A 23,813-nucleotide genomic window follows, 5' to 3' on the forward strand; every position below is an offset into this window, starting at 1 on the left:
GAGGGGCAGGAGCACCTGCTTATAAACCAGGTGGGGAATTTGGGTGGCAAATATCCTTTTTAAGGACTGGATGTTGCAGAAAGGAAAAAGACACCCTGGGATGCCTGGAAAAGACCCTGTGCATATTTTTGGTACCCCATCGTACCCTGAGCACAGCATCATCATCACTTGCTCACGGTTAAGCTCTGCAAAACCTTTCCTTGGGTTTAAGTTCATGGGGCTCTGGAAGCAAAGTTCTGCATGCCCAAGGGCTCCTGGGGCCTGTCCCTATCCCATCAGGCAGCAAGCCCTTCAGAACATCAGTTTCATCAGAAAACCTCTGACTGTGTGACCCAGGAAGGCCTGGGAGGGGGTTCCCCTCAGGGCTAGGGCTGAGGGCAGATGTCCCCTGGGCTGTGACTGATGAGTAGCACTTCCACATCACCCCTGCTGCATTCCAGTGGCTTTCTGAGAGCATCTCAGACTTCAGGAAATAAGGTTGAGCTTTGTCTGGTTTTCACTTTTTCAACACCCCTGAGGCAGTCTGGGGGTTACATCTCAGGTGTTGGTGCACCCAGCAGACAGAGATGAGGGGCAGCTCCACAGGTCTGCCCCAGGCATGGTGGCAATGCCTCCGGGCAGTCCCCAAAGGCCACTCTCATGGAGCACCAGCTGACACCCCATTCCTACAGCACGAAGTCCTGCCTCAAATGATCCCCCTCATCCACCTAAGCCCCAGGCAGCAGCTGTTGGGGCACCGTCCCTCTCCTCAGTAAGGGAAATGGCACCTGCCTGGGGTGTGCTGTGGGGGCAGGATTCCTGTTCCATGTTTGCCACCCAGGCAGCAACACAGCAAATCCCCACAGCAGACATTCACCCAGAGCACATACAGATATTTTTCCTTTCAATGCACTTTTATTGCTACTCCTTTCACAGCCCCATGGGGTAGGATTTCAGCCTAGCAGGAGCATGGGCTGTTTGTCAGCCTTGCCTGGGAAGAGAAACAGCACCTGGGAGAGTGGGATGCACTGCCAGCCACCCCTGCACTGGGGAGGGGTAGAGCACCCTCTCCATATCACTGCCTTCTCTCTTCCTTTACTACCTTAAAGGGAACCAGTAATCTCCCACAAAGAACCAGTAAAAAAAACCAAACTGGTTTAGTAAGATTTTGGATCATATAAAGATTCAAGTAGCGTTAAGAAAACAAGAAATCCAAGTCCTGTACATCAGCTTATAAAATTTCTAAAAAAAAAAAAAAAAAAAAAAAAAAAAAAAAAAAAAAAAAAAAAAAAAAAAAAGAAAGAAGAAAAGATGTCAGTGCAAGGGATGAGGTGGTGCAGTAATGCCCCTCCACCCCAAGCCCCAGGGAGGCAGGGTCTGGGTGCCACAATCCACATCCCCTTCCAACATGGAGGTGTCCCTTTGTCTGTGTCCGTCTGTCAGCAGGGTGCTGTGGCTCTAGAAGTCCTGCAGCTGTGAGATCAGGTCCTCTTTGTTCTTCAGCAGGAATTTCTCGCAGGCTTCAAAGGTGGCACAGATGTCAGAGGACAGCCCTGCCACATTGGTGGTGACGTAGTTGAGGTACCCCGGCATAGCCTGGTTGTAGTAAGCCACCTGCAAGGCACAGGAGATGGTCATTTGGGGCACGTGGGGAAGAAGGAGCCTCCCCCGTGGAGTGTGGGCAGCATGGCCCCGCAGCATGGTCACAGCATCCCACCTTGCTCATCTCCTCTGACTCCGGCCAAATGCAGAAACCAGAGCAGAGTGTCTCCCCACGTGTATATTCAGCTCTGGGGGGGTGTGTGGGCAGCGTCACCGACCGAAAGGCCACCACATAGGGGTCCCTGGGAAGGAGAGAGGCCAGGTGAGCCAGCACAGCCCAGCTGGCAGGGAGCAGGGGTGGGGTTAGGGACAGTTACCCCTTGCTGCAGGGTTTCCGCCGGGATGCCAGGATGACAAAGTCCTGCAGCTTGCTCTCCTGTCTGTGCATCCGGCTCACCACGTGGTAGATCATGTCATCATCATCTACCTTCTGGACGAGCTCAGCACTCCTGCAAGAGGAGGCAACTGGTCACAGAAACCCCACTGTGCCCTCCCAGATCTGGGGGCTTACACATTTACAGCCCACCACCGGACCCAAAATATTTTGGGGGACCCAAAATAGATGTTTTCTGCAGCCATCAGCCCAGGTGGAGTCAGGATGGAGACATACAGTGGAGAGTTTCTAGGAGCAATCGTGGCTCCAGGGCAACACACTTGCTCCCAAGAAAGCCCAAAGGGACGCTCAACCACAAGCCTTAAATTTAGGGGTGTGATTTTTGGGCAGGGCTGGGTGCCCAGCCCTACAGCACTCACACATAGTGACTGTCCCACTCGTGCCGGCGCCACAGGTCGGAGAGCAGGGAGAAGGCTTGGCTGGCTGGGATGCAGACGGACATCTCAATGCGGAAGGACAGGAATTTATCCTCCTCCAGCGTGTACATCCTCACCTTCGGGAGCACAGGGCACGGTTGGGATGTGTTCCCCAACATCAAGCCCCCAGGTTGCCCGTGATTTGGGGGTGAGGGGCATCTTGCGGGGAAGGGGCAGGGTTTGGTACCTTTTCCTTTTCCCTGGCGAGTGCCCAGTTCGCTTTGGCTACAAGTGTCTTCAGCGCAGAGACGTTGTTGTAGCTCAGATAAACCTGGGGCAGGGGCAGCATGTCAGGGGCTAGAGCAGGGGCAGGACGCTGGGGAGGAGGCAGAGGCTCCTTCAGGGAAGCATCCTTCCTACCTTGTTGCTTTGGTCCCAGGGCACAGAGAGTGGCACCTCAGTCTGTTTGCAGGAGACAACGTATTTTCTGCAGGAAAGGAAGAGTTTCCCTTATGAGGGGACACAAACCACCCACAGACTGTCCCTGCACCCAAGCGCAGGGTCCCTCTCTCCTCCCTCCTCCATGCCCACATCCCACTTGCTTTTCTGCTCACCGGTCCAGCCGAATTTTTTTCCTAGCACTGGCTTCTCTGTACCTCCTTTCTCCATCCTGATAAATGGGAAAAGCCAATTAGGTTAATAGGAAAAGGAGGAAAAAAACCCAGTCATTTGTCTTTTCCACCCTCCAAAGGGCTCTAAAGGATACAGGAAACATGTAAAACCCCTGCACTCGCTGGCTGCCACCCCAGCTATACTGCAGTGGTGGTTAGTGATTAATTGTGAGCTATTTGGGCACTGCCACCACGGCGTGATCAATGATGGGCACTGGCACATTAGGGAAAACCCTTATTGTGGCTGCAAAGCTGCAAATAGCCCCTGAAACACAAATCATGTCCCCTTACACCTGCCAATGTCCTCTCTTGGGGGAATAAAACCCCAAAGAAACCAGCCTATTTTGAAGAAAGTGCTAGCGCAGTGTTTTAAAGCAGGCTTGGCTACGAGGTTTCAGGGAGCCTGACTCTGGCCATGAGATGATCTTCATCGGGGTAGGAGACCCTAGTTTTAAGGTATCCAAAAAATCAGGCAGATGGGCAAGGATCAGCTCAGGGGAAGTTGAGATTGAGTTTGCTTTGTTGCTGTGCTCATGTGACAGATTTCCTTAAATATTTGGATCTGAGCAAATTATGGATTAGGACGCTTTGAAAAGTAAAAACAACCTCAGAGGTTTGCATTCTTTCCCCTAAATTATAGAAAAAATGAACTGGAATTTGCAGGCAATTCCCTGTTAAGCCTTGCATGGCTAATACATCTCCATCCCTGCACAGGCAAGTGGTTTATTTTATTAGTTATACCGAACAATCCATTTAATTCACTTGCTATTGAGCAATTTCATTTCCATCATCATAAAACTGCATTTGTTTTGCTGTGAATCTGAGAGCCCCTCAGGGCTGAGCGGGACTCCCAGGGGTCCCACAGAACTCCAGAGAAGCCATCCCTGCCCATCCTTACCCCTGGCTCGGGTGCCACCATGGGCAGCGTGCGGGGCCGGCCCTCCTGGTCCAGCACCTCGAAGGTCATGAAGGCGCTGTTGATGTGCCGTGGGCTGACAGACATCTCCTGGCCGTACGCCTCGGCGCTGACCCCCACCTCCATGCTGCCGGAGAGAAAGGGGTGAGAGCGTGTAAAGCCGTCAGGAGGGTGGGATGGGGCCCCTACCCAGGTGGGATGGGGACCTCCACCTGCCAGCACCCACCTGTTTTTGAAGGAATTGTTGACGATGGCTTTGAGCACCAGGCGGTCCCCAACTTGCGAAGGTCCCCGAAAGTGGAACATCTCGATGGCCCTCAGTGTGGGGTGGGCATGGCACAGCCGGCTACAGGGGCAGGAGTTACTCCCCAGCCATAGTCCCATGGCACACCCTCCCCGACCCAGTCAGAACCAAGAGGACCCCAAAAAATGTCACTCCTGGATTTCAACTATCAAAGCCAGCCATGAGAAGGGACAATAAGCCAACCCTTCCCTGGGGTCCCTCAACTCTACACATCCATGGGACTCCCTGTATGGCATCGCTCAAGGGTGACATGCTGGGGACCATCCCTTTGGAAGGTCCCTACAACCCAGCTGTGGTCACAGCCAGATTCTGCCCTGCTCGCGTGTTCCCTCCAGGCACACCATCCCCTACACTGAATGCCTCTTGGGTCACCTGGCTGCAATGGTGGCCACATTCTCCATCCAGGCCATGATCTGCCCACCGAAGGTGTTGCCCTGATGGTTGGCGTGTGGAGGCAGCACCAGCTCCACGCTCTCCACACGCGTCTTCTCCGCCGGCACTGCCCCACTGCCGTCCCGTGTCTCCAGCTCTGCCACATTGGGAGAACAAAGTTCAGCGTGTTGGATGACCACTGGGACCCCTGCTCCCAGCATCCCACCAGCCCTTCCCCCTCTCCTCACAGCTGCCCTCCCACTGCATCAACCTCACACACATTGTCTGGGATAGTGGGGCTGATCCCTACCCTGCCATGACCAGGGCCTGCCCAACCCTCCACATGGTGATCATCACTGTTCCCCACCAGCATCCTGCTGAGGAAGGGGATTGTCACCAGTGGGCATCGGGGCTATTTTGGGGATGGAAACCCAGGCTGTGGGACACGGTACCGGTGTCAGGGGGGCTGCGGGTGAGGAGGTCCTTGAGGGTGTCCTTGTGCACCAGCCGCATGCGGCGGCGCTCAGCGGCAATGCTGTACTCAATCTTCTCCTCCTCTGTCTGTGGGGTCAGCGGCTTCAGCCTCACCTGCAAAGGGGATGGGGCAGTGCAGTCCCACTGCCAGAGGAGGCAGGGCTCCTTCGGGCACCATGCTCCTGCAACACCGTGTGTCCCACTGTACATGGGCAGAGCCCCCACGCTGCATCCCACAAGCATGGGACAAGGGATCATCAACCCTGCAGTGTGCAGGAAGTGTCCTGATGGAAAGCTGGGCCCAGATCAGCCCCAGAGAGGCCATTTCCTGACTGCCTCTGTGCAGAGGACAACTGAGCCCTCCGAGACACCATGCTCACCTTGCTGCCAGAGGGACTCTGTGCCACAAAGGTGGCGTACGCCTTGCAGATACTGCAGTGCTTCCCGCTGCACAGATCTTCATAGCTCACCTGGATGCCCACCTGGGAGAGGGCACAGCATCCCTGAGAGCTGGCTCTGCTCCCCAGGGAACAACATCCCACCCAGCACCCCTGGACAGAGCCAGCCAGAGAGGATATACACATGGGATCAAAGCTGGGAACGGCAGGAGGATTTGGGGATTTGGCACTTCGTTGTGTGGAGGGACAGGGGCAGGGGGTGAAGGTGGGGGGTACACACCAACCTCCATGCTGGAGTTAAAGGCTCGGTTCACTTTGGCTTTGATGTTGACAACTTGCCCGACACTGAAAAACAGGAACAGGAGAAAGTGTGTGGGGTTACTGAGGGAAAACGGACACCGAGCAGCTCCCACTGAGGTGCCACAGCATTACAGTTCACTATCCACTGTGGTAAGGCTTCCTGGGACTCTGGGACATGCTGGATGGCCAGCAGGACATAGGGACAGCCACCTTTATGACATGAGATCCCACAGCTGTCCAGCCCAGCTGGATAAGATGTCACTCCGGAGCAGAGGAGGTTCCCAAGGCTTGTTTGGCACCCGCTGCCCATGTAGGCATGCACACTCCTGCCAGAGCAAACGGCTCCTCCAGCCTTGCATCCACTGTCCTGCACAACGGGAACAGCTGTGGGGCCTCCCGTGGGCCCTCAGCCACTGACCCAAAGCTGCAGGTACCTTGACTGCTCCTGTTCCTCCTCCTCTCCAGGGCCTCCCCTAGAGCAATGGACACCTCAGGATACTCAGAGATGGCAGGAGGCAGGATCCAGCCAGGGGCATTTTGCACCATCTCCTAAATTGAACATCTGCTGGCAGCAAACTGTAGCTAGCAGCAAACTGCAGCTTTCAGAGTCCAGGAGCTCTCCTCTGTCTACTTCAGCTCTGCAGCCTAACCCACTGCAAACTGGTACCCACAAAATAAGCAAATGAAGCTTATTACTGAGACCCACAGCAAACAGTCTTTAACAAATGCCATATTAAATCAGGAATATGCCTCATTCCCTAAAAGAGGCCAATGCTAGAAAAACCCTGGAAAAATAAATGCTGTCACCATCACTGCAGGTTTGCTCCACAGAGGGCTCAAAACCAGAAGCAAGGAAGAGTCAGCAAGTGCTTCAGCACTGTAACTTTCCCCTTGCCCCCTGCATGACTTCTGGCTTAAAAGGATCTCTGCTACTCAAACACACTGTGCACGTGTGCTCTGGCTGGAGCAGGGGCGGCCTGAGGCTGGGATGGTGCCTCCAGCCATCGCCCAGCACAGACCCCGGGCCCAGTGACATGCCAAAACATTAGCAGGGTTACGTGAGCAGCCTCCATTCACCATGCCATGCCACGTCAGTGGGGTTAATGCTCCCAACTCACGGCAGAGCTGCGTTAGGCTGGCTGCTCTAGGGCTGCAAACATCCGTACCAGACACCGCTCCTCCCGTCCCGCTGCCCCGCAGGGCTTAGATACGGCTGGCTGGTGCAAAAAGAGAAAGCAAGATGGGGGGAGAGGGTTAGAGGCAATGGAAGCGGCCACACGGATGCTCCGGATGTGTTTGAGGTGAAGGGCATGCGAGGGCAGGGGGCTGGGCTGGCACGTTGGCAGCCCCAGATGTAGATACACAGCCCCAAAAATACTTTATCTTCTCTCTCCTTATCAAACAGTACAAGCCAGTGCCATAAAAGCCACAAAAAGCCTGGCTCAAAGGTATATGCAATCCTCCCGGGAGGCTGCACTTCCCCAGGCAGGGCGGAAGGATAGGGAGGATCTGCTGCACAGCTGATGAGTTTTAAGTTAGTGATGTTTTGGGGTCTCCTCCGTGCCCCCAAGCACCTACAGCTCCTCCCTGCCTCTCCCCCACAGTGGGAGGGCAGCAGAAAGCACAAACAGCTGGGAGAGGAGCAGAGCCAACAACAAACACCACAAAGCTCCTCCGCCTTCCAACATCTCTGCGGGAAATCCCTGCCAGGCCCCTTGCTTGGAGCCTTAAGCTGGACCACAGCAAATGGGATCTGAGCCAGGAGCAGCGCAAATTCCCTGACCCCTTGGAGTGGTGCCTGACTCGCCCCTGAGGAGGGACAAATGCTTTTCAGGGCTTGATATAATGCTGTGGAGCAGGGCTTGCATCTGTCATCCTGCTCCCAAAACCCATGGGGAAAAGCTTTCCAGGGAAAGCTGCTATGGGAGCTGGAGCCACGCGGCACATATCAACCCCAGTGGTGCCACCTCTGCCAGTGAAAGGTGGCACCAGGGCTGCACCACATCCCCACACTGTGGATTTGTCATGGAGCTGAGCCCAGGGCAATGGGCAGCTCATCTCCACCAACCTGTCAGAACTCGATATGAGAGGGCAAAAGTAGGAGTTCAGCATTTCCTGGGAATGACGGTGAAACCCAAGAGTGAGTCAGACTTCCCGGGGTCAAATAAATCATCTGACAGCTGGGGACCCCAGTGCCACTCCTGGGTACCCAAACTGGTCCCTGCCCCAGTAGGCAGACCTGCACAGCAGGGAGTGGCTGGACAGTATGGATCCTGTACTGCAAGGGATCCTATACTGCATGGATTCTATACTGCGCAGATCCCATACTACCTGCAGGGATGCGCAGAGAAATGTTGTCCCCTGACACATGGCAGCCCTGGGTGCAGGAACAGCACCCAGGGGCTGCCAGAACAAGCCTGGGAGGGGAGTTTGGCCAAGCAAAGCTCAGCCTGATGCATCTCACAAAGTGATGTGCAGGGAGGTCCCACCTCCCCCAGCAGCCAGTGGGTGGGGGAGGACCACCACGCCCCAGCCACCCACATGGCCACTAGAGAGGCACGATTTGCAAGATTTGAGTTTTCCAGAGCACTAAATCAGAGTTGCTTCTTAGACAAAGCCAGGGAGGAGCTGGCGTTGGGGGAAATACCGGGAAGCCAACCCAGCAGGAGCTCCCCAGGGCCCAGACAGAGGATAAATCAGAGCAGACAGTCGTTCCTCAGCCCTGCGGCAGAGACAGAGCCTCAGTCCCTGGCTGCCTTGTGAGCCTGGCACTGCCACTGCATCTCCTCCTCTCCCAGGCACGCTGCTCCCAGATCCAGCCCCACTGTCCATGTTGCACCCAGCAGACGGGAAAATCCCCTCCGTTTCCTTGTGTGTGCCCTGTTGGAGTGCAGAGTATTTACCTAATGGTATGCTCAAAATAGATATCATCCATGGAAGCCGTGACGCACGGGCAGCCAGCGTGTCTCTCAGCTGGAAAGGAAAAACAAACTGCATCAGCAACCTGCAGCAACACGCCAAGGGTGCGAGGGGCACGTGCGCTCCACTGCCCCATGGCTGGTGACACCGATGATACTCCAACCAGCATCCCTTCCCTGCTCATGTCCGCTGGTGCGTTTGCAGGGGACAGGAGTGGGATTTGGCGTTTCTCCTCCCACAGCAGCATGGATTTGCAGATGTTCAAAGGTTTTGAGGGTGTGCTGTGAGTATAACTGGGAGGCACGTTGTCCTGATGTTTGCCTTCCCTCCATATGTTTGCAGCTGTGGGGATGCACAGCAGCTGATACCATCTCCCCATGCACAGCAAATATTCTGAAGCCGCTCTACCCGTCTGGCTTTCCCTTGGGACTCCAGGAACCTCACACTGTAAATCTGCTCTGGGAACCTCATCAAACTGCAGAATTGAACCTGTTTCCTGTCATAACTTCCCCGTGCTTGGCGGGGCAGCCAAGCTGGTGAGCTCCATCACTTCCCACTGAGTGGAGGAGCTCATTCCCTTCTGGCTGCTGCTGGGATGCTGGGGATGTCACCATCCTGGTCTCACCATGCCCTGCACACCAGCCAAGGAAAAGGGCAGCATTTTGAAAGAAGCTGGCGTGGATTTTGATCTGTCCCTAAGCCAGCATGCATGCTGCAGTGCACGTCTCCTCCCCTTCTTGTTTGCTCTCTAATTACTCAGCAAATGGCATGATGTGGGGTCCCCAACTGGCATCACTCTGAGGGACAGTGCTGGACTGCCAGGCATGCTGCTGATGAGCTGGCTCCTGGGGACGCTGCCTGGTCATTCCCTCCCAGCCCAGCAGGACAATGGCTCCAGAGGGAGAGGATGGCTTACCAGAGAGGCAGGCAGCCGTGTCGATCCACTTGAGCAGCTGGCCAGTGCTGAGCTCGTTACGGTGGTTGGTGTGGCAGGGCAGCACCAGCTGGCTCATCTGCACCTCGGTGGGGTTGCGGGCAGGCAAGGGGCTCGCCATGGTCCCCGGTGCCTCCTCCCGCTCCCCTGGTTCCTGGGCACGTGGTGGAGAGGTTGAGCCCTGGTGGGACGAGAGCTCTGTTTTAACCAAACCCCCAAGACAGCAGTGACCACGCAGCCCACTCCGCTCACTGAGCCAGAAGAACTCCAGCCCTGCATATCCCCGGACACCACCAAAACCCACCCAGTCCTTGCCAAATACATAGTTCCCACAGCCAAAAGGAAAAAAATCCCCCTAAAATAAGGTCCACAGTTTCCAGACCATTTATCACACAACCCCACTGCTTCCTCCCAAAACCTGTGCAGAACCCCTCCCAAAGTCAATCAGCTCTCCGTGAAGAAATTTTTCTTCCCTAACAGCTTAATTTTTAGGGTGTTGCAGCACAGGGTGGGTTCACTCTCCTGCGTTTGCGTACGTAGTGGTGCTCCACACTTTCCACCAACACCCCCCTTTGCCAAAGGAAACACTGAAAGCTATGTGGTACAAGCAGCAGAGGAGAAGCACCCTGGGCAGTAAAATACGTTCCCTGTTGGCTTGGCCATTTGCTGGGCACAGAGCAGCTCCCCTGGCACCCTGGTGCGAGGCAGGATGGGAGACAGAAGCTGCTACTGTGGCGGTGCTGGCAAGGAAAATAGCTGATGAGATGTCAAGTGAGTCGTGTTACACAAGGGGTGAACTCAGTTAGCCCAGTGAGTAATTAAGGAGACTTGAGGAGTTGTCTGGGCTTCGTCACAGCCCTTCCTTCCGCTTTCTGCTCCCTCTGCGGCTCCTGCTCACAGCACTTGTTGCGAGAGTCCCACTGCAGCAGCCTCTCTGCCCTTTGCTTTGCCTGGATTCTTTCAAAGACCAGTTCATGCTGAAAATGAAGCTTTCCTGACTACCCTGAGCTCATTGCCTCTCAGAATAGCATTTTCTCCAGCGGGTCAAACCTCTGTTTCCATAGCTACTGGTACACGACATTCCAGGAACAGCACAAACCTTGCCTCAGCAGAGACGGAGGCAAGCGCACCAAGCCAAGCCTATGGTAAAGGGCCCCCCATCCCGCAGTGAGATGGACCCTCAGCCACCAGAGCCCCTCCAGCAGGCTCCAAACCCCTCTGTGAACCTCCCAGGCTGCTTCCCAGTGTGCAGAGGCGCCTACATGAGTACCACAGAGCTATTTCAGGAAGCCAGCAGGCTCTGGGGCTCAAGCCAGCAATGCAAAGAGCTCCAAAGCCGCCTGCTGCAGAGCGAGCAGACAGCCTGGCCAGAGATCCCAATGGTCATTTTCCTGGTGTTTTACATTCCTGAATTTTAGGGGAAAAGCTGCTACCCATAGGAAAAGCTCTGACTCTGAGGTAGCCAGCACATGAGCAGTGATGCTGATGGGGAGCAGATGCAACTGGGGCCAGTGCAGGTCTGAGAGCAGCTCCTGGCACAGGATGGCATTTGCCTTGGTTAGTAGCCACTGGCACAGTGGGGAGCCCTGGGGTTAGTTGCACGGCATGAGGGGTACCTGGAGGCCATTGCAACAGAAGTTCAAGATCTCTTCAGGGACTATAATATTCCCCTTGACCATTTTTAAGAGACACCTGGAAAGCAGAAGAGTGGCTCTGGTTACAGCAGGATTGGCAGATTGGGAGTGGCCGTTTACCAGCAGGGACAAGACAGTGTGTGTGTCGGATTGTCACACCCTGTCCCCACATCCCATGCTGATGTCCCTCCCCACACCTCTTACCCCTCACCAGAACTTATTAGGGGGCTGCCAGAGCCGAAACAGAGAAGGGCAGAACCTGGGCTAATGCCTGCCATTCCTTGGGGGTCAGGACCCATGGTCACTGGCTGCAATGAAAGAGTCCAACTATTTTGGGGTGCTGGACTTAGCCCAGGACGCAGGGTCATGGCCCATCCCTCGGTCAGCGATGCTGTGTCAGTGCTTCCTCGTGTTGCTACACGTGAGAGAGGACTTGAAGCTCCCCTGGCCAGAGTGGTGACACCGCCGCAGTCACAAGACAGCCAGGAGCATATTTTTGGCGGTGGGCAGGGCTCAGGCTGCTCACGGGTGGTACCAGGGGCAGCAAATGGGAAGCGCCCGATGCCAGCAATGCTGCTGTGCTCTGCTCCAGCCCCTCTGCCTCTGAAGCCCTGGCACTCCCCAAGGGCACTGTGTGTCCTTGGGCGCCCTCAGGCTCCCAGGCCACATGCACGGTGACTGGGTCCCAGCTGGACATCTTAGTGACATTGCAAGGAAAGGCAGAGTGGGAGCTGCAGCAAAAACAAGTGTAAGAGGCTTTATATTTACAGTTTGCTTTCAAACACAACACCTCCAGGCCCTTGGCGTGCCTTCAGCTTCCCAGCACACCTCCCTCTCCCACGCAGGTACAACCAGGTTGCTGGAGGCAGTAGCTCCTTTCGCAAGGCGTGGGATTGACTGATTTTGGCATGGGGTTAAAAAAGTGGAAGCTGCAGGTTTGCCTCCTGTGCCCTCAGCCCTTTGCAGGAGCTGAGGTTTGGGCATCACACAGTGTTGGTACAAAATGAGGGTTCTCAGGTCACCTACAGGTGCAAAGGGCAGCACTGAGCCTCTCATAGCCTCCCACCCTTGCCCCAGTGGCACCGTGTTCTGTTTTCCCAGCCTCAAGACCTCTCCAGCTTTGTTATGGAGGCCTGGGAGCTTCCTTATTGCTCACCTACCCTTGCAAGAGCCTAGTGTAAAGGTTACTCTTCTGTTTAGCAAAATGGGTTTGCTCCCTAATTGCAGGGACAAGCGGTGGCTAGGGCGGTCCTGTTACACCCCATAGCCACAGCAGACAGCGCCAGAGGGACATTCCTTGGAAACCCAAACCTGGTCCTGGCTTGGCAATCGTGTCAGCTTGTCCCCTGGGTTGCGTTAGCAGGAGGGGGAAAAAAACAGAGCTGTCTGCCTTGCATCATCCCCCTGTTATTTCCCAGGCAGCCCCAGCCCACGCTCCCACCCTGGGGAAGGGGAGCACCCCAGCCACGCTCCAGAGACCCGGAACCATCCAGCCAGTGGGTATTTATGGAGTATTTGTTATCGAAACTAAGCGAGCAAGTGTCTGTCCTCATTAAAATCTTCAGCCTCACTCAACTGTCACATTTTTAAAGCTGTTGACTGATGCAGCCCTTGGGTCACCATGGCAACGGGATGCAGTACCCAGGCGATGATGCTCTTACTCTGTCACCCCTCGAGTGACCCACTTCTATCAAAAAGAAAAAAAAAAAAAAAAGTTTGCATTAGGAAAAAACCTCTTCTAGTATAATATTTTTCTTGCCTCCTGCCACGCTCAGGTCCTGTGCTGCTGAAGGCATAAGGAGCCCACAGAGCAAACCAGGAAGGGCACGGTGGGGGAGACATTCCAAGGGATCTGCAAATACCAGGGGAGAGGGATCCCAGAGCTCTCCTATTCCCTATGTCCCACAGTACCAAAACACCCATAAGCTTTAGGGAAGGTCTCTGCTGCCAAACTGGGTGCCAGCCTCTTGGGAAATCGTGCAGGGACCACAAGCTTGAAACTCTGTTGGGTTCCACAGCCCCTGGGGTGATGCCAGGCAGGGATGCAGAAGAGCAATTGTACCTCAAATCCTTAAGGCCACTGGAAGCAAGGGGTTTGCTTTAGCCACTCCCAAGCAGTGGATGAGAGGAAGGGACAAGGGATACTGGGGTCCCCTGTGTTGGGCTGTGGGGGGCTTTGGGCAGAGTGGGGCAGCCTCACACCTTAAGCCACCCCTGCTTGTCCTCAGAGCTCTCCCACCAGCCTACTGCTGCCTCCCAAATACCTAATCCCCCTTTTTCCTAGCCTGGCTCTGTCTCCTACTCCCACCCCAGCCCCTGAACTTTACCCCTCCCTGGAAATATTTGAAGAAAAAAAAAGGGGGGAGATGGGGGGGAGGAAAGCAGTGACAATGAAGTTCTCATGGGGGATTATCGGTGTATAATTGAGCAATATCCATGGTAACAAGCAAATCTGCACGCGTTAAAAAATTAACCTGACCTACTTTGGGAAATTCTGCCATCTCCACAGGGCAGTGAGGGCTCTCCATCCCCTGAGACAAAGCTTGATGGTCCCAGTGCCAGCCAAAGCCCTGGTGTTCCCAGGAATGACACAGGCAGGTTTTGTGCAAAGGGCGATGTCCCTTCCAGCAGGACCCCCACTGGTAAGTGGCAATGGAGACACCCAGTACAGCTCAACTCCATCACCCCATGCCCATCAGGATGGTGTAGGCTCCCCAGGATGAGAACCAGTGGGACAAGAGGGACTGAATTGCTGGGTCACAGCACAGCTGAGGAAACACAGGTGAGGAAACACGGGGGTTCCCTGCAGTGGGTCTCAGTGGGACCCCAGGAGGGCAGCCAGCCCAGAAGAAAGGCCAGGACACCCTGCAAGTGGCTTTTTGGCACCGTATGTCATGTTTCCCTAGATTTCATGGAGCAAAGCCAGGCATGAGGCCAGGAAAGCACAAACCGAGGGTGAAAGGCAATGTGGAGACACGGAATGACTCCTCTTACAAGGGCTGGGGGCTTTACAACCATCACCCATGGGAAAGCTTAACTCAGGGTGAGTGCAGCAGCCCTCACATCCCTCTCCATCACCGGGTGAAGCATCCCCAGCCCTGGCCATGCCCACAGCCCCATCCATACTCCTGCCCAGATGCTCCCTGCAGCTCCCGTGAGGCTCTCAGGAAGGCTGGTGCCAGTTTGGCAGCACAGGGGTGAAGTCCTTCAGGGAGTGTCGCAGGGGACAAAGGTCTGGCTCTGACCCAGGGGGAGAGCAGAGCCACATGTCACTCTGGTACAACTGCAAACACTGCCAGGGCCAGAATTCACACACATGGGGACACCCAATAGCATCGCCCAGCCTAGGCACCTTTGCCCTGCCACCCACGGTGTTCCCAGGGAAGAGACTGCCATAACATCAATACAGCCGTAGTTAAGACCACCACAGTCAAGCTCACCAACTGGAGACCACCACAGTGGAGACCTAGATGGTGCAATGGTTTACACCCTGGTGGGTCTCCACTGTGGTGGTCTCCACTGTGGGGGTCACCGTGGCTGAAACCCCTGGGGTGAAAACTACCCAGGTAGACACCCAGTGATGCAGTAGTCTCTGCCGTGGTGGTCTCTATCATGGTAGTTACCATGGCCAAGACCACCTCAGTTGAGACCAACGGCGTGAAGACCACTGCAACATTGTGCCACCCAGACACCCACACTGCCCCAACCAGCCCCAGCACACCCCTCTGCCACCCCTGCACCGCCACCATTCCCCACAGCCCTGTGCTTCCCAAATATCTGCCCCTGCTTTTAAGCGGAAAAAAACAAAAAAAGCTGATCCAAGACAACCCTCCCCCCGCTGTCCCTTTTGCAGCCGGAGGGTGCCACGTCCCCACTGACAAGTCGCCAGCACCAACTGCGATGGAGCATTAGCACAGCTCACTACAAACCCCACAGGCAAGAAAGCATCACCTGGGTGAGCAGATGAGCACAAAGGGCTTTCACCCCACACCTTTCCCCTGGCACAGCTGCCCAGCGCCGACGCAAGCCAGGACAAGCCACCGCTCCACTGCCCGGAGTGGAACTCTCTGCAGCAGCGCCAGACTCTGGCTCACGCTCACTCAGCAGTGGGGTTTCCCCTCCTTGTCCCCACCGTCCCCGGCTCCCCTCAGCCCTCACCTCAGCCAGAAGAAGCTGAGCATTTGCGGGAGGTGTCGAGGCGATGGCTGGCTCGGAGGAGAAGCGTCCGGACACCTGCGCGCTCGGCCGGCACCGGGCGCGGGCGTCGAGGCCAGGCTGGCGCGGAGCCCTGGGACGGGGCCAGCGCACACCCCCTCCCGCTTCCTTAAATATGGTCATGCATAACTTTTCTTAAGGTAGCGCTTGGCAGATCTGCTCTAGCCTGGAAAATGGCCGGCGCTCGGAAGGCTGGCTCTGGGTACAGGAGGGAATGTGTCGGGCTGGCTGCAGAGCCAGGGAGCGCGGCGGGAGGCAGCGCAACGCTGCCAACAGCTCTGCGGAGCAGGGTGCTGCCGGCTTCCTTCATCTCTCCCCAGGGAGCAGACCCTGGAATGAGGTCCTGGGTCCCCTCCCCAGCCCACTCATAAACCCCTCTTCTCCCCCCACCACCCCAGTGAGAGGCACTCAGTTAAACTTGCCTGAAAATATCTGTGTTTTCCCAAGAGCCGTGGGCACGGACACCATGCTGGGAAAGCCTCAGCAAACTTCTCCAGAGCCACTCCAATCCACACAGCTGCTCCCTGGCTCTTCTGCCTGTGAAGTACCTTTAACAGGGCTTATCACAAAAACTTTTTTTTTTTTTAAAAGAGGAAATAAAATGCAAATTACCATGTCACCACAATAATGACTACTGGGTTTGGGGGAGATGTTGTTTTATTTGCATTTGATGTACAACTTTTATAAGTGAATCTTGGTAATCAACCTACAAGAGTTTGATCAAAGCTCCTGCCAGGCACTGGCAGCACAAGTGTTGCCACTGGAAAGCCAGAAAAGAAATAATTAGGCAAATTCAATAGGAAATAAGGCCTCACTTTTTTTGGTAAATGAGAACAACTAAGCACTGAAACAGAGCAAAAGCTCCTGCCTCAGCAACCTCAATTTTAGGCTGGATAGGGGTTCATCAGAACCCTAGCCCCAGGTGCAGGTGGAGGTGGGACACCTGGATACCTCTGTGAAGGCTGGGCCAGGCTGGGATGGAACTGGTGGCCCAGCTTAAGGCAGTCCTTGCCCACTGGTGTTTGGAGCCTTTGGGGGATGGAAGAAGCAGCACCACACTGCACCAGATGACTGATCCAATTATGGTGATAGAGATTCCCTCTGGAAGAAGATTGTTGCCTTGGAACTTTAACCCCACTGAGAATTTCCTGCTCAACTGCTTGTATAAAATCTGTAATTCTTCATTCTCAGAGTAGGGACAGGACAGCACAACCCCTTTCATATATTGCAGGTAACTCTGCAAACCCAGATGTAATTAACTCTCATCATTTCAGAAAATAATATTTCCTTTAAAGCATCCTCTTTTGGGACAGCAAATAAGATATTTCTCACCAAGATGGTTTTCTACCTGCTTGCAGCAGCCCAGGTGCCCTGCAAACCAGATTGCAGCGAGCATCCTCTAGATCTCCCCACCTTTAGCACAGAGGCTCCTGGCCAGGAAGCTCTTCAGGGATCTCTCCCTCCCTCCTTAGGACTGTTTGTTTCTGCAGACACAGATTAGGATCAAAAGGTTTGCTCCAGGAAGGGAAAATGATTATTCCCACTCCTCCAAGTCAGAGGGAACAGCACAATCAGAAACACTTCAGATGCTCGACCCGCGCTTGAGCCTCCAAACAAAAGTTGCAGGGAGAGGGTTGATGTTTTCCAGGCCCAATTAGCATAATGTTGTAATTCCCCCAGCCCTCACACTGCCTGCATCCCTTCACCCTGGCACACCCAGCCCTGGCCGCCCAGCGAGCACACACCAGCACCAGCTCCTTCCTTCTGATCCATCACCATATGCCCATCTTTTACAGTTCTTTGGTGCGTGATGCTCAGAGAGTGGATAATTAGCTAAATGAATTAATTGACATTCATACTTGTAATTAGAACCGGTTACAAGCAGCTATTCTCCTTGGGACAACTAAAATTTCTCGGGGATTGGTGTTAAAATACTGGAAAATCGTTCAGGGTAAATAAGGAGGGCTGTGCTCATGGCGCCCGTGTTCTTCCTCGGCTGTAAAAGCCGCCACACAGTAAACAAGCCCGTGCAAAAGCAGAGCAGGCTGTGGAACGTGTTGGATATGCCGCTGCTGCTCAGGAGGAGGAGAACTTTCCAGCTTCGGAAGAAATCCGGGCCAGATGGGCGGCCTCCAGCCGGCAGCTCCCACCAGCTCCCGGCTAACCCTTTCCACCCCCAGTTATCGGAGAGTTCACAGCGAGGCCCCGGCAGCGGAGGCTGCTCATGCAAAGCAGTGGGAATTGGATGTCGTGAGTGTTAATTAAACCATTAATTACTGCTGAGAGAAATAAAAAAAAAAGTGACCTATTGGTTTTATCACTTCTGGAGTAGTTGGGAGAATGAATTGCTCAGGGGCTCGGCAGCAGGCAAAAGAGGCTGCAGCACGAGGCAGATCTTTGCTGAAATGTAGGTTTTCTCAGATTTTAAGGGGATGCTGGCAAGCACCAGCATGGCACTGGTGCAGCCACAGCTAATCCCAGCACTGCAAGAGGTCAGGAGTGGGACCCACACCAGGGATGGAGCTACTGGAGACTGAGACCCCAGCCCTCCACTTGCTGCCACAGGGACCACGATGCTGGGGGCTTGGACAGCCTTTCAGTGTGCCCCAAACTGCCCTTAGCAGGGACCTCACTCCCAACTATGGGATTCATTAATCATCCACGAGCCCCAGCCACACAGCCAGCCACACTCAGCACCCACAGCATCTGGAGGCACAGCCCCTGGGAGGCTCTGTGCAGGACCCCACACCCTCAGCATGAAGCAGGGGTGGAAGGCTGGTCTCTGGGAGGGACCAAGCACATCTCCCTGTGTCTGATGACAGTGAGGTACCCAAGGCTGAGCTGAAGGTCTCTTCCCCCTGGAAAATGCCCCCTAAAACCTTGGTGCTGAGGGGAAGAAGTGAGGGCAGCACACAGGCATCACTGTGAAAACAGCTTGTTATGGAAAACAGGAAAAGAGTGATGCTAATGCACTTCATAAATCAAGCCCTCATGTTGCCTCTCTGCATCACCGGGGAGGAGAGACTGGGCTGGGGGTCCTGCATACCTCCGAGCAGGGGAGGATGAACCCTCCAACCAGCTCAGACACCAGCATTGGGGTACTCTGCCCTGAGCCACCCTCCCATCCTGACTGGCTCTGCTATCCCATGGCAGCAGCAGCAGCTTGAACTGGCACGATGAAATGTTGTGATGGGGTGATTACACACAGTGATGAACTGACACCCCACGAGCCAGGGTCTCCCTCAGAGAGGGGCTCTCCCCAGATTCCTGGCACAGGATCAGGGCTGCATCACTCTGCCAGGAGTCCTGTTCTTGGCTCCTCCAAGCTATCAGAGCTTTAGATTTCCCTGGCAGCTCCCAGAGTTTAAAGGCTGGGGAAAGGCACAAAAAAAAAAAGCCAATCTCAGAAGCAAGGCTTTGGGAAAGGAGCTGTCACACCACCCCTTCAGCTACTACACACCCCAGTACATTCTTGGGCTGCACAAGATAGCAGGGAGGCTAATTTTTCTTTAGCTGTAGGCAGAAATAAAAAAAATCATTTACAAGGTAACCTATTTTTCAACTCCTTCAGTGGTATTTACTTAATTTTCCTAAGGCCAGCTTGCTTGCCCTGCAACGGAGAAGAGGAAGGAGTTGTGTGCTGCTGGGCTGAGCCAGGCTCTGGCTTGCTCTGGGGTTTACTTTGGGTTTAATTCAAACACCAAAGCCCAGGGCAAAGGAGTTTGTTTGAATGGGACAGCACGTGACATGGGGTACCTATGTGGTGTCTGGCTGTGATGGGTTGAGGAGCTCATCAGGGCTCCTCGGTGCTTGCAGGGCCGCAGGGAAAGGCCAGCGGGAAGCAGGACCTTCTGGAGAAGGTTTGGGAGATGCTGGTGGCCCATATGGGCAGGGACTGCCAAGGAGGGGGTGCTCCATGGGGACAAGGAGAGCTCTGGGGGTCCACAAGAGCAGGGAGAGTCCCACGGGGTCTGTGAGGACAGGAGCACACAGGGGGTACATGAAAACAGGGATATCCCGGAGGGCTCCATGAACACTGGGACATCCTGAGTGGTTATACAGGCACAGGACACGCGTTGGCACATGGGCACAGGACACCGGGGGTACATGAGAACAGGGACAACCACGGGGGGGGCACAAGACACGCATGGACACACGGACGCAGCACCCCGGGGGTACACAGGGACAGAGACCCTCCGGGGGACACACGGACACAGGACACAGCGGTTACACGGGGATGCCCTGGGGGACACACGGACACAGCGGTTACACGGGGGACACACGGACACAAGACCCCGGTGGGTCCGCGCGGTACCGGCGCCATCGCGCCGCCAGGGGGCGCCGTTGCTCCGAGCGGCCGCGCTGCCCCCTCCCCCTCACCCCCCTCCCGCAGTGCCCGCGGCCGCCCCGGCCCAGCCCCGCGTCCCGCCCCGCCTGTCCCTGCCTGTCCCCGCCTGTCCCCGCGGCCGGGGCCGGGGGCGGGCGCGAAGGGACGGCGCCCTCCGGCCCCGCCGGGCCCCCGCGGAGCGGGGAGGGCCGGTGCGGAGGGAAGGGGGGGGTGAGAGGAGGACGGGGCGGGGCGAGGCTCCGCCAATGGGCGCGCGGCGGTTTCAAGAAGCCCCTTCCGCGCCCCGCCCCGCCCGCGCGGCGCCCGCGGCCCCGGGGGGGACACGGAGCCGGGGGGGACACGGGCCGGGATGTGGGACCGGGATACAGCCCCGCCACCCGCCCGTCCGTCCACCCTCCCTCCTGCCCGCGCCGGCAGGCCCCGGCGCCAGTCCCGCGCGCGGGGGAGGGGAAGGACGGGGATGCATCGCTCCCACGCGTGGCCGTGCCAGCGGGGTGCGGGTGCTTCGCTTCTGCGACCTACCGGACACAACGGGCTGAGCTGCCTGGCGAGGGTGGCACTCGCCCCCTGATTATGGTGGGGACACACACACCCAGCCCCTTATCAATAATGCAATGTTATTAATTATGCAATTTAATTCATTATGCGCATGTAGCGTTTACTAGCAGATCGCTGCTGTTGCTGCCTGCATGCCTTCCTAAAATGCATGTTGCAGGTTGGGATTCTGCATGCCCGCCGCCCAGGAGCTGTTACTGGGAAAGGCCTTGGGTTCCAGAGCTAGTTATGGCACTGGTGATGTTTCGGCACCGCTGATGTTTTGGCATCGCAGCCAACGCCGACCTCCCTCCAACGCCGACCTTCCTCCAACCGCCGGCACAGCTGCGCGGGTAAACAGGAAACCCGAATACCGCAGCTCCTTCCAGACCCAGAAACCCCAACCCCAAGGCAGGCAAATGACTCCTTCCCAAAAACGTCAGCGGCTCCGCGGGCGTGGGGCCGGGGTGGGAGAGGAGGTGGGTGGCAGCACCCACCACCACTGCCCACCCGCCTGCGGTGGTTCATTTGAATGCGAGCCATGCAGAGCGCTCACCGCCGCCACTGAGGTGTGGAAATCTCGCCCAGACAAGAAAGGGGTTCTTCCTGCTCAAAGGTTTTGGGGGGAGGGGAGGGAAGCGTTTTTAGAAGATAAGGAAATTTTGGACACCAAATCCAGCCCCTGTCAATGGCTGCTCTGCACTCCTGGAAGGCTGTGAAATGGAGGAGTTCATTTTGGTGGGGGTAACAGGGAGTTTCTGGTGACCCATTTGGCTGGAAACTCGCCTCTCGTCCTCTCCATCAGTATCTCCAGCAATCATCATGCTCTGGGGTTTGGCTTTCTCATGGGTAAAAGGAACAGTGGAGCTGGCAGCAACCTAGAAATAAAAAAAAAAAAAAATCTATGCTTTGGTCAAAATTAAAATTCAGAATCCAAACTGCCAGCCGTGGTGCCTGGTGGGAGGACAGTCCTGCCGCAGGCTGGGGCACAGTGTACCAGGCAGGAATGCAACCTGCACAGCCGGGATGGTAGCAGTGCCTGTCCATAGCAGCATGCTGCCCACACGCTCACTGTGGATAAGGGGCACATCCCTTCTGGAGCTCGTGTGGCTGTTAGAGCTTAAAATCAGCCATTGAATAGACCCACACGCCTTTGTGAGTCCAGGGCAAAAATAAGGATGGAATTTTTAAAATTTAGTTTTACAGGTGTTGTTCCAGCAGAATGTTCCCAGTGCATTGACAAGCCTAGGCATCCTTCCTGGCGATGGGCACCCTAAATGGCCCTCAGTGGGAGCTGCCAGGCAGTGATGGACCAACAGTTCAGGGAAGGGGCCAGGAGAAGGGGAGCTGCTCTAGGAGGTCAGGAAAGGCCAACTAACCACACAAGCTTGGGAACATTTTAGTATCGTGCCAAGCCCTGTCGACAGGGGCTTGAGGGCTCCTTTCCGCTCCCAGGAAGCCAGGGCTCAGTGCAGGGATGTCGCTAGCCCAGGCCAGAGGCAATAAAGTGCCTGGAGTGATGCAGCAAAACAGGATGGAGCCGCGTGTCGAAATAAATCATCCATGGAAGCAAGGCAGGGAGGAGGAGGAGGTTTTCTGCTCTTGTGCCTCCTTGTATCTAACAAAGCCTCAGTAACCCCAGGCAGGCAGTGGGAGCTAGGGCAGGATCTGGCCGGCCATGGCTCCAGCTGTCCCAGAGTGGAGCCAGTCCTGGCTAGGCGCCCCAGAGCTCCAGCTCTCCCGGGAGCTGGTTCTTCCATCCCTTCCCAGCTCCCGTGGCTTCACCTTGTGGCAGGCAGTGCGCAGAGCTGCCAGGAGTGATAAAATGGCTGTCCCCCAAATTTATGGAGTTTATCTGTGAATAACTCTTGGAGGTGAAGCGGCCGTTGAGCCAGGGAGGAGGAAGGCTTTGCTTCTGGATAAACTCTCCCAGGAGCAATGCAGGGCAGGCAGGAGCCCAGATGCAGTCCCAGGGACCAGCACGGTTGTGCCCTGTGCCCCCCAGCCCCAACAGCTCACAGGGATGGATCATTGCCAGGGTGAGCTCCCTGCTTGCTCGCACCAGGGGAAGCCAAAGGCTTGTTTCCCATCCGCAGCGTGTTTATTAGGAGCTAAGTCATGAAGAGGCTTTGGCACATTTCAGTTGCTCCCATGGAGCATGTTTAGCACAGCAGAGATCGCCGCTCCTTCCAACAGCACGTGCATGCCTGGGATTTCCATGCTGGCCAGGCATTGCACCCCGTGCTCTATTCCCTTGCCAATCTTTATTCCTTCTCCAAAAATGGGTTGTATCAATAGGCTGTGGAGCAGCACCCTGATTCCTGAGGAAACACAGCTGAGGCTGAGCAGGTTGGAGACTCCCCCTCATATCCCCTCCCCACTCTGCTGCAGTAACATCCATCCTAAGTTTCTGAGCCTCTTCTAATTTTGGAGGCCGTTAGCAAAGCAGGCACTGTTGCAGCCAAACGAGGCTGCCAATGTTTCCTTTAAAAGCTGCTTTCACTCCTAAGGACTCTTCTAGATGGTTTGCTTTTAATAGCAGGCTGCAGGGTGCAACGCCCAGCTCGTGGCCAGGGCTCTCCTTGGAGCAAGAAGGGACTGGGTGGCATTGGAAGCAGGATTGGAGGCATGCAGGGAGCCAAACACATCCTTCTTGGGCCACGGCCATGCACACAGGCATCGCCTTCCCAATTCAGACCAGCAAAGATCCTCACCCCCTTGCAGAGCTAATCCCACTGCAGCCCATTCCTCCTTTCCCTCGCCAGCTCTTGGGGAAATCTTTATGGCAGAGGGGCCGAGTTCAGCCCCTAATTGTGGTAATAGCTCAGGGGAGAAGGAAAGGCCAGAAGAAGGAGAAGTGGGAGGCAGCGAGGTCAGTGTGCTGTAGGTGTGAGTGCTTTGAAAAACCCAATTGCTGCTTCAGTATAACCAGATTCAGGAAAATGAAGCTGAAGTGTGAAAAATGAAAGTGAAAAGATAGGATCCAACCCACGGCTATTTATTCTAAAAATACTGACCTAAATACTTAAGCGCACATATAAAAGTAGTTGTCTTTGCTGATTTCCTTTATGAGAGTCTCCTGGTTTGGTTATTATTTCGCTCAGAAGCCAGAAAATGAGAATTTTCAGAGACATGGAGACTGTGGACTAGCCTGGCACTCCAAAAGACTGCTGTATGTCCAAATGTCATTTGAAAGCCCAGCTTTGAAATTCATTCATTAAGCTAACAAGGTCCTGTGGTGAGCAGCCCACGACTCCGCTGATCGGAACAAGAGAGGCTCCAGATGGGTCTTGTGTGATGGCTCTTGTGTTTCTCTCTGGGCACAGTGATGGCAGTGGCCATGGGTACACTGTGGGCACAGCAAAGGCCCCAGAAGAGACCTGGAGCAGAGGGAGGCACTGGGGCAGCAGCCTTGGCACGAAGCCTTCCTTGGTTTGTGGCATGGGCAGAGCTGGGCTACAGT

General features: G+C 55.4%; 1 protein-coding gene across 4 annotated transcripts; it reads right to left on the bottom strand.

Annotated features, from left to right (window-relative positions):
• Positions 1 to 1,277: 1,277 nt before the first annotated feature.
• ACOT11 (acyl-CoA thioesterase 11) lies at positions 1,278 to 15,606 on the bottom strand. Of its 4 annotated transcripts, XM_027879087.1 has the most exons (18): positions 15,412 to 15,539; positions 11,236 to 11,311; positions 9,602 to 9,800; positions 8,670 to 8,739; positions 6,933 to 6,983; positions 5,751 to 5,811; positions 5,449 to 5,550; positions 5,047 to 5,182; positions 4,595 to 4,751; positions 4,145 to 4,264; positions 3,901 to 4,045; positions 2,946 to 3,001; positions 2,752 to 2,818; positions 2,579 to 2,662; positions 2,335 to 2,468; positions 1,899 to 2,030; positions 1,697 to 1,823; positions 1,278 to 1,593 (listed from the first exon to the last, which is right to left on the bottom strand). In XM_027879087.1, the coding sequence occupies exons 1-18, from the start codon at positions 15,432 to 15,434 to the stop codon at positions 1,438 to 1,440; spliced, it is 1,896 nt and encodes a 631-aa protein (XP_027734888.1). In that variant the 5' UTR covers positions 15,435 to 15,539; the 3' UTR covers positions 1,278 to 1,437. The 4 variants fall into 4 exon arrangements, with proteins under 4 accessions (XP_027734888.1, XP_027734886.1, XP_027734890.1 ...); XM_027879085.1 differs by lacking the exon at positions 11,236 to 11,311 and having other exon boundaries at positions 15,412 to 15,606; XM_027879089.1 differs by lacking the exon at positions 6,933 to 6,983.
• Positions 15,607 to 23,813: the final 8,207 nt, after the last annotated feature.

This window comes from Empidonax traillii, unplaced genomic scaffold (assembly GCF_003031625.1).
Source record: "Empidonax traillii isolate 1590-97213 ecotype Southwest subspecies unplaced genomic scaffold, ASM303162v1 scaffold50:size1795014, whole genome shotgun sequence".
Taxonomy (NCBI): Eukaryota; Metazoa; Chordata; class Aves; order Passeriformes; family Tyrannidae; genus Empidonax; species Empidonax traillii.

Coding starts and splice junctions, on each gene's coding strand:
- ACOT11 (XM_027879085.1), bottom strand. CDS start 15,591: ATGACCATATTTAAGGAAGCGGGAGGGGGTGTGCGCTGGCCCCGTCCC. Junction 6,984..8,669: donor TATTTTGAGCATACCATTAG/GTAAATACTCTG, acceptor TTTTTGCACCAG/CCAGCCGTATCTAAGCCCTG. Junction 1,594..1,696: donor AGTCAGAGGAGATGAGCAAG/GTGGGATGCTGT, acceptor TGTGCCTTGCAG/GTGGCTTACTACAACCAGGC.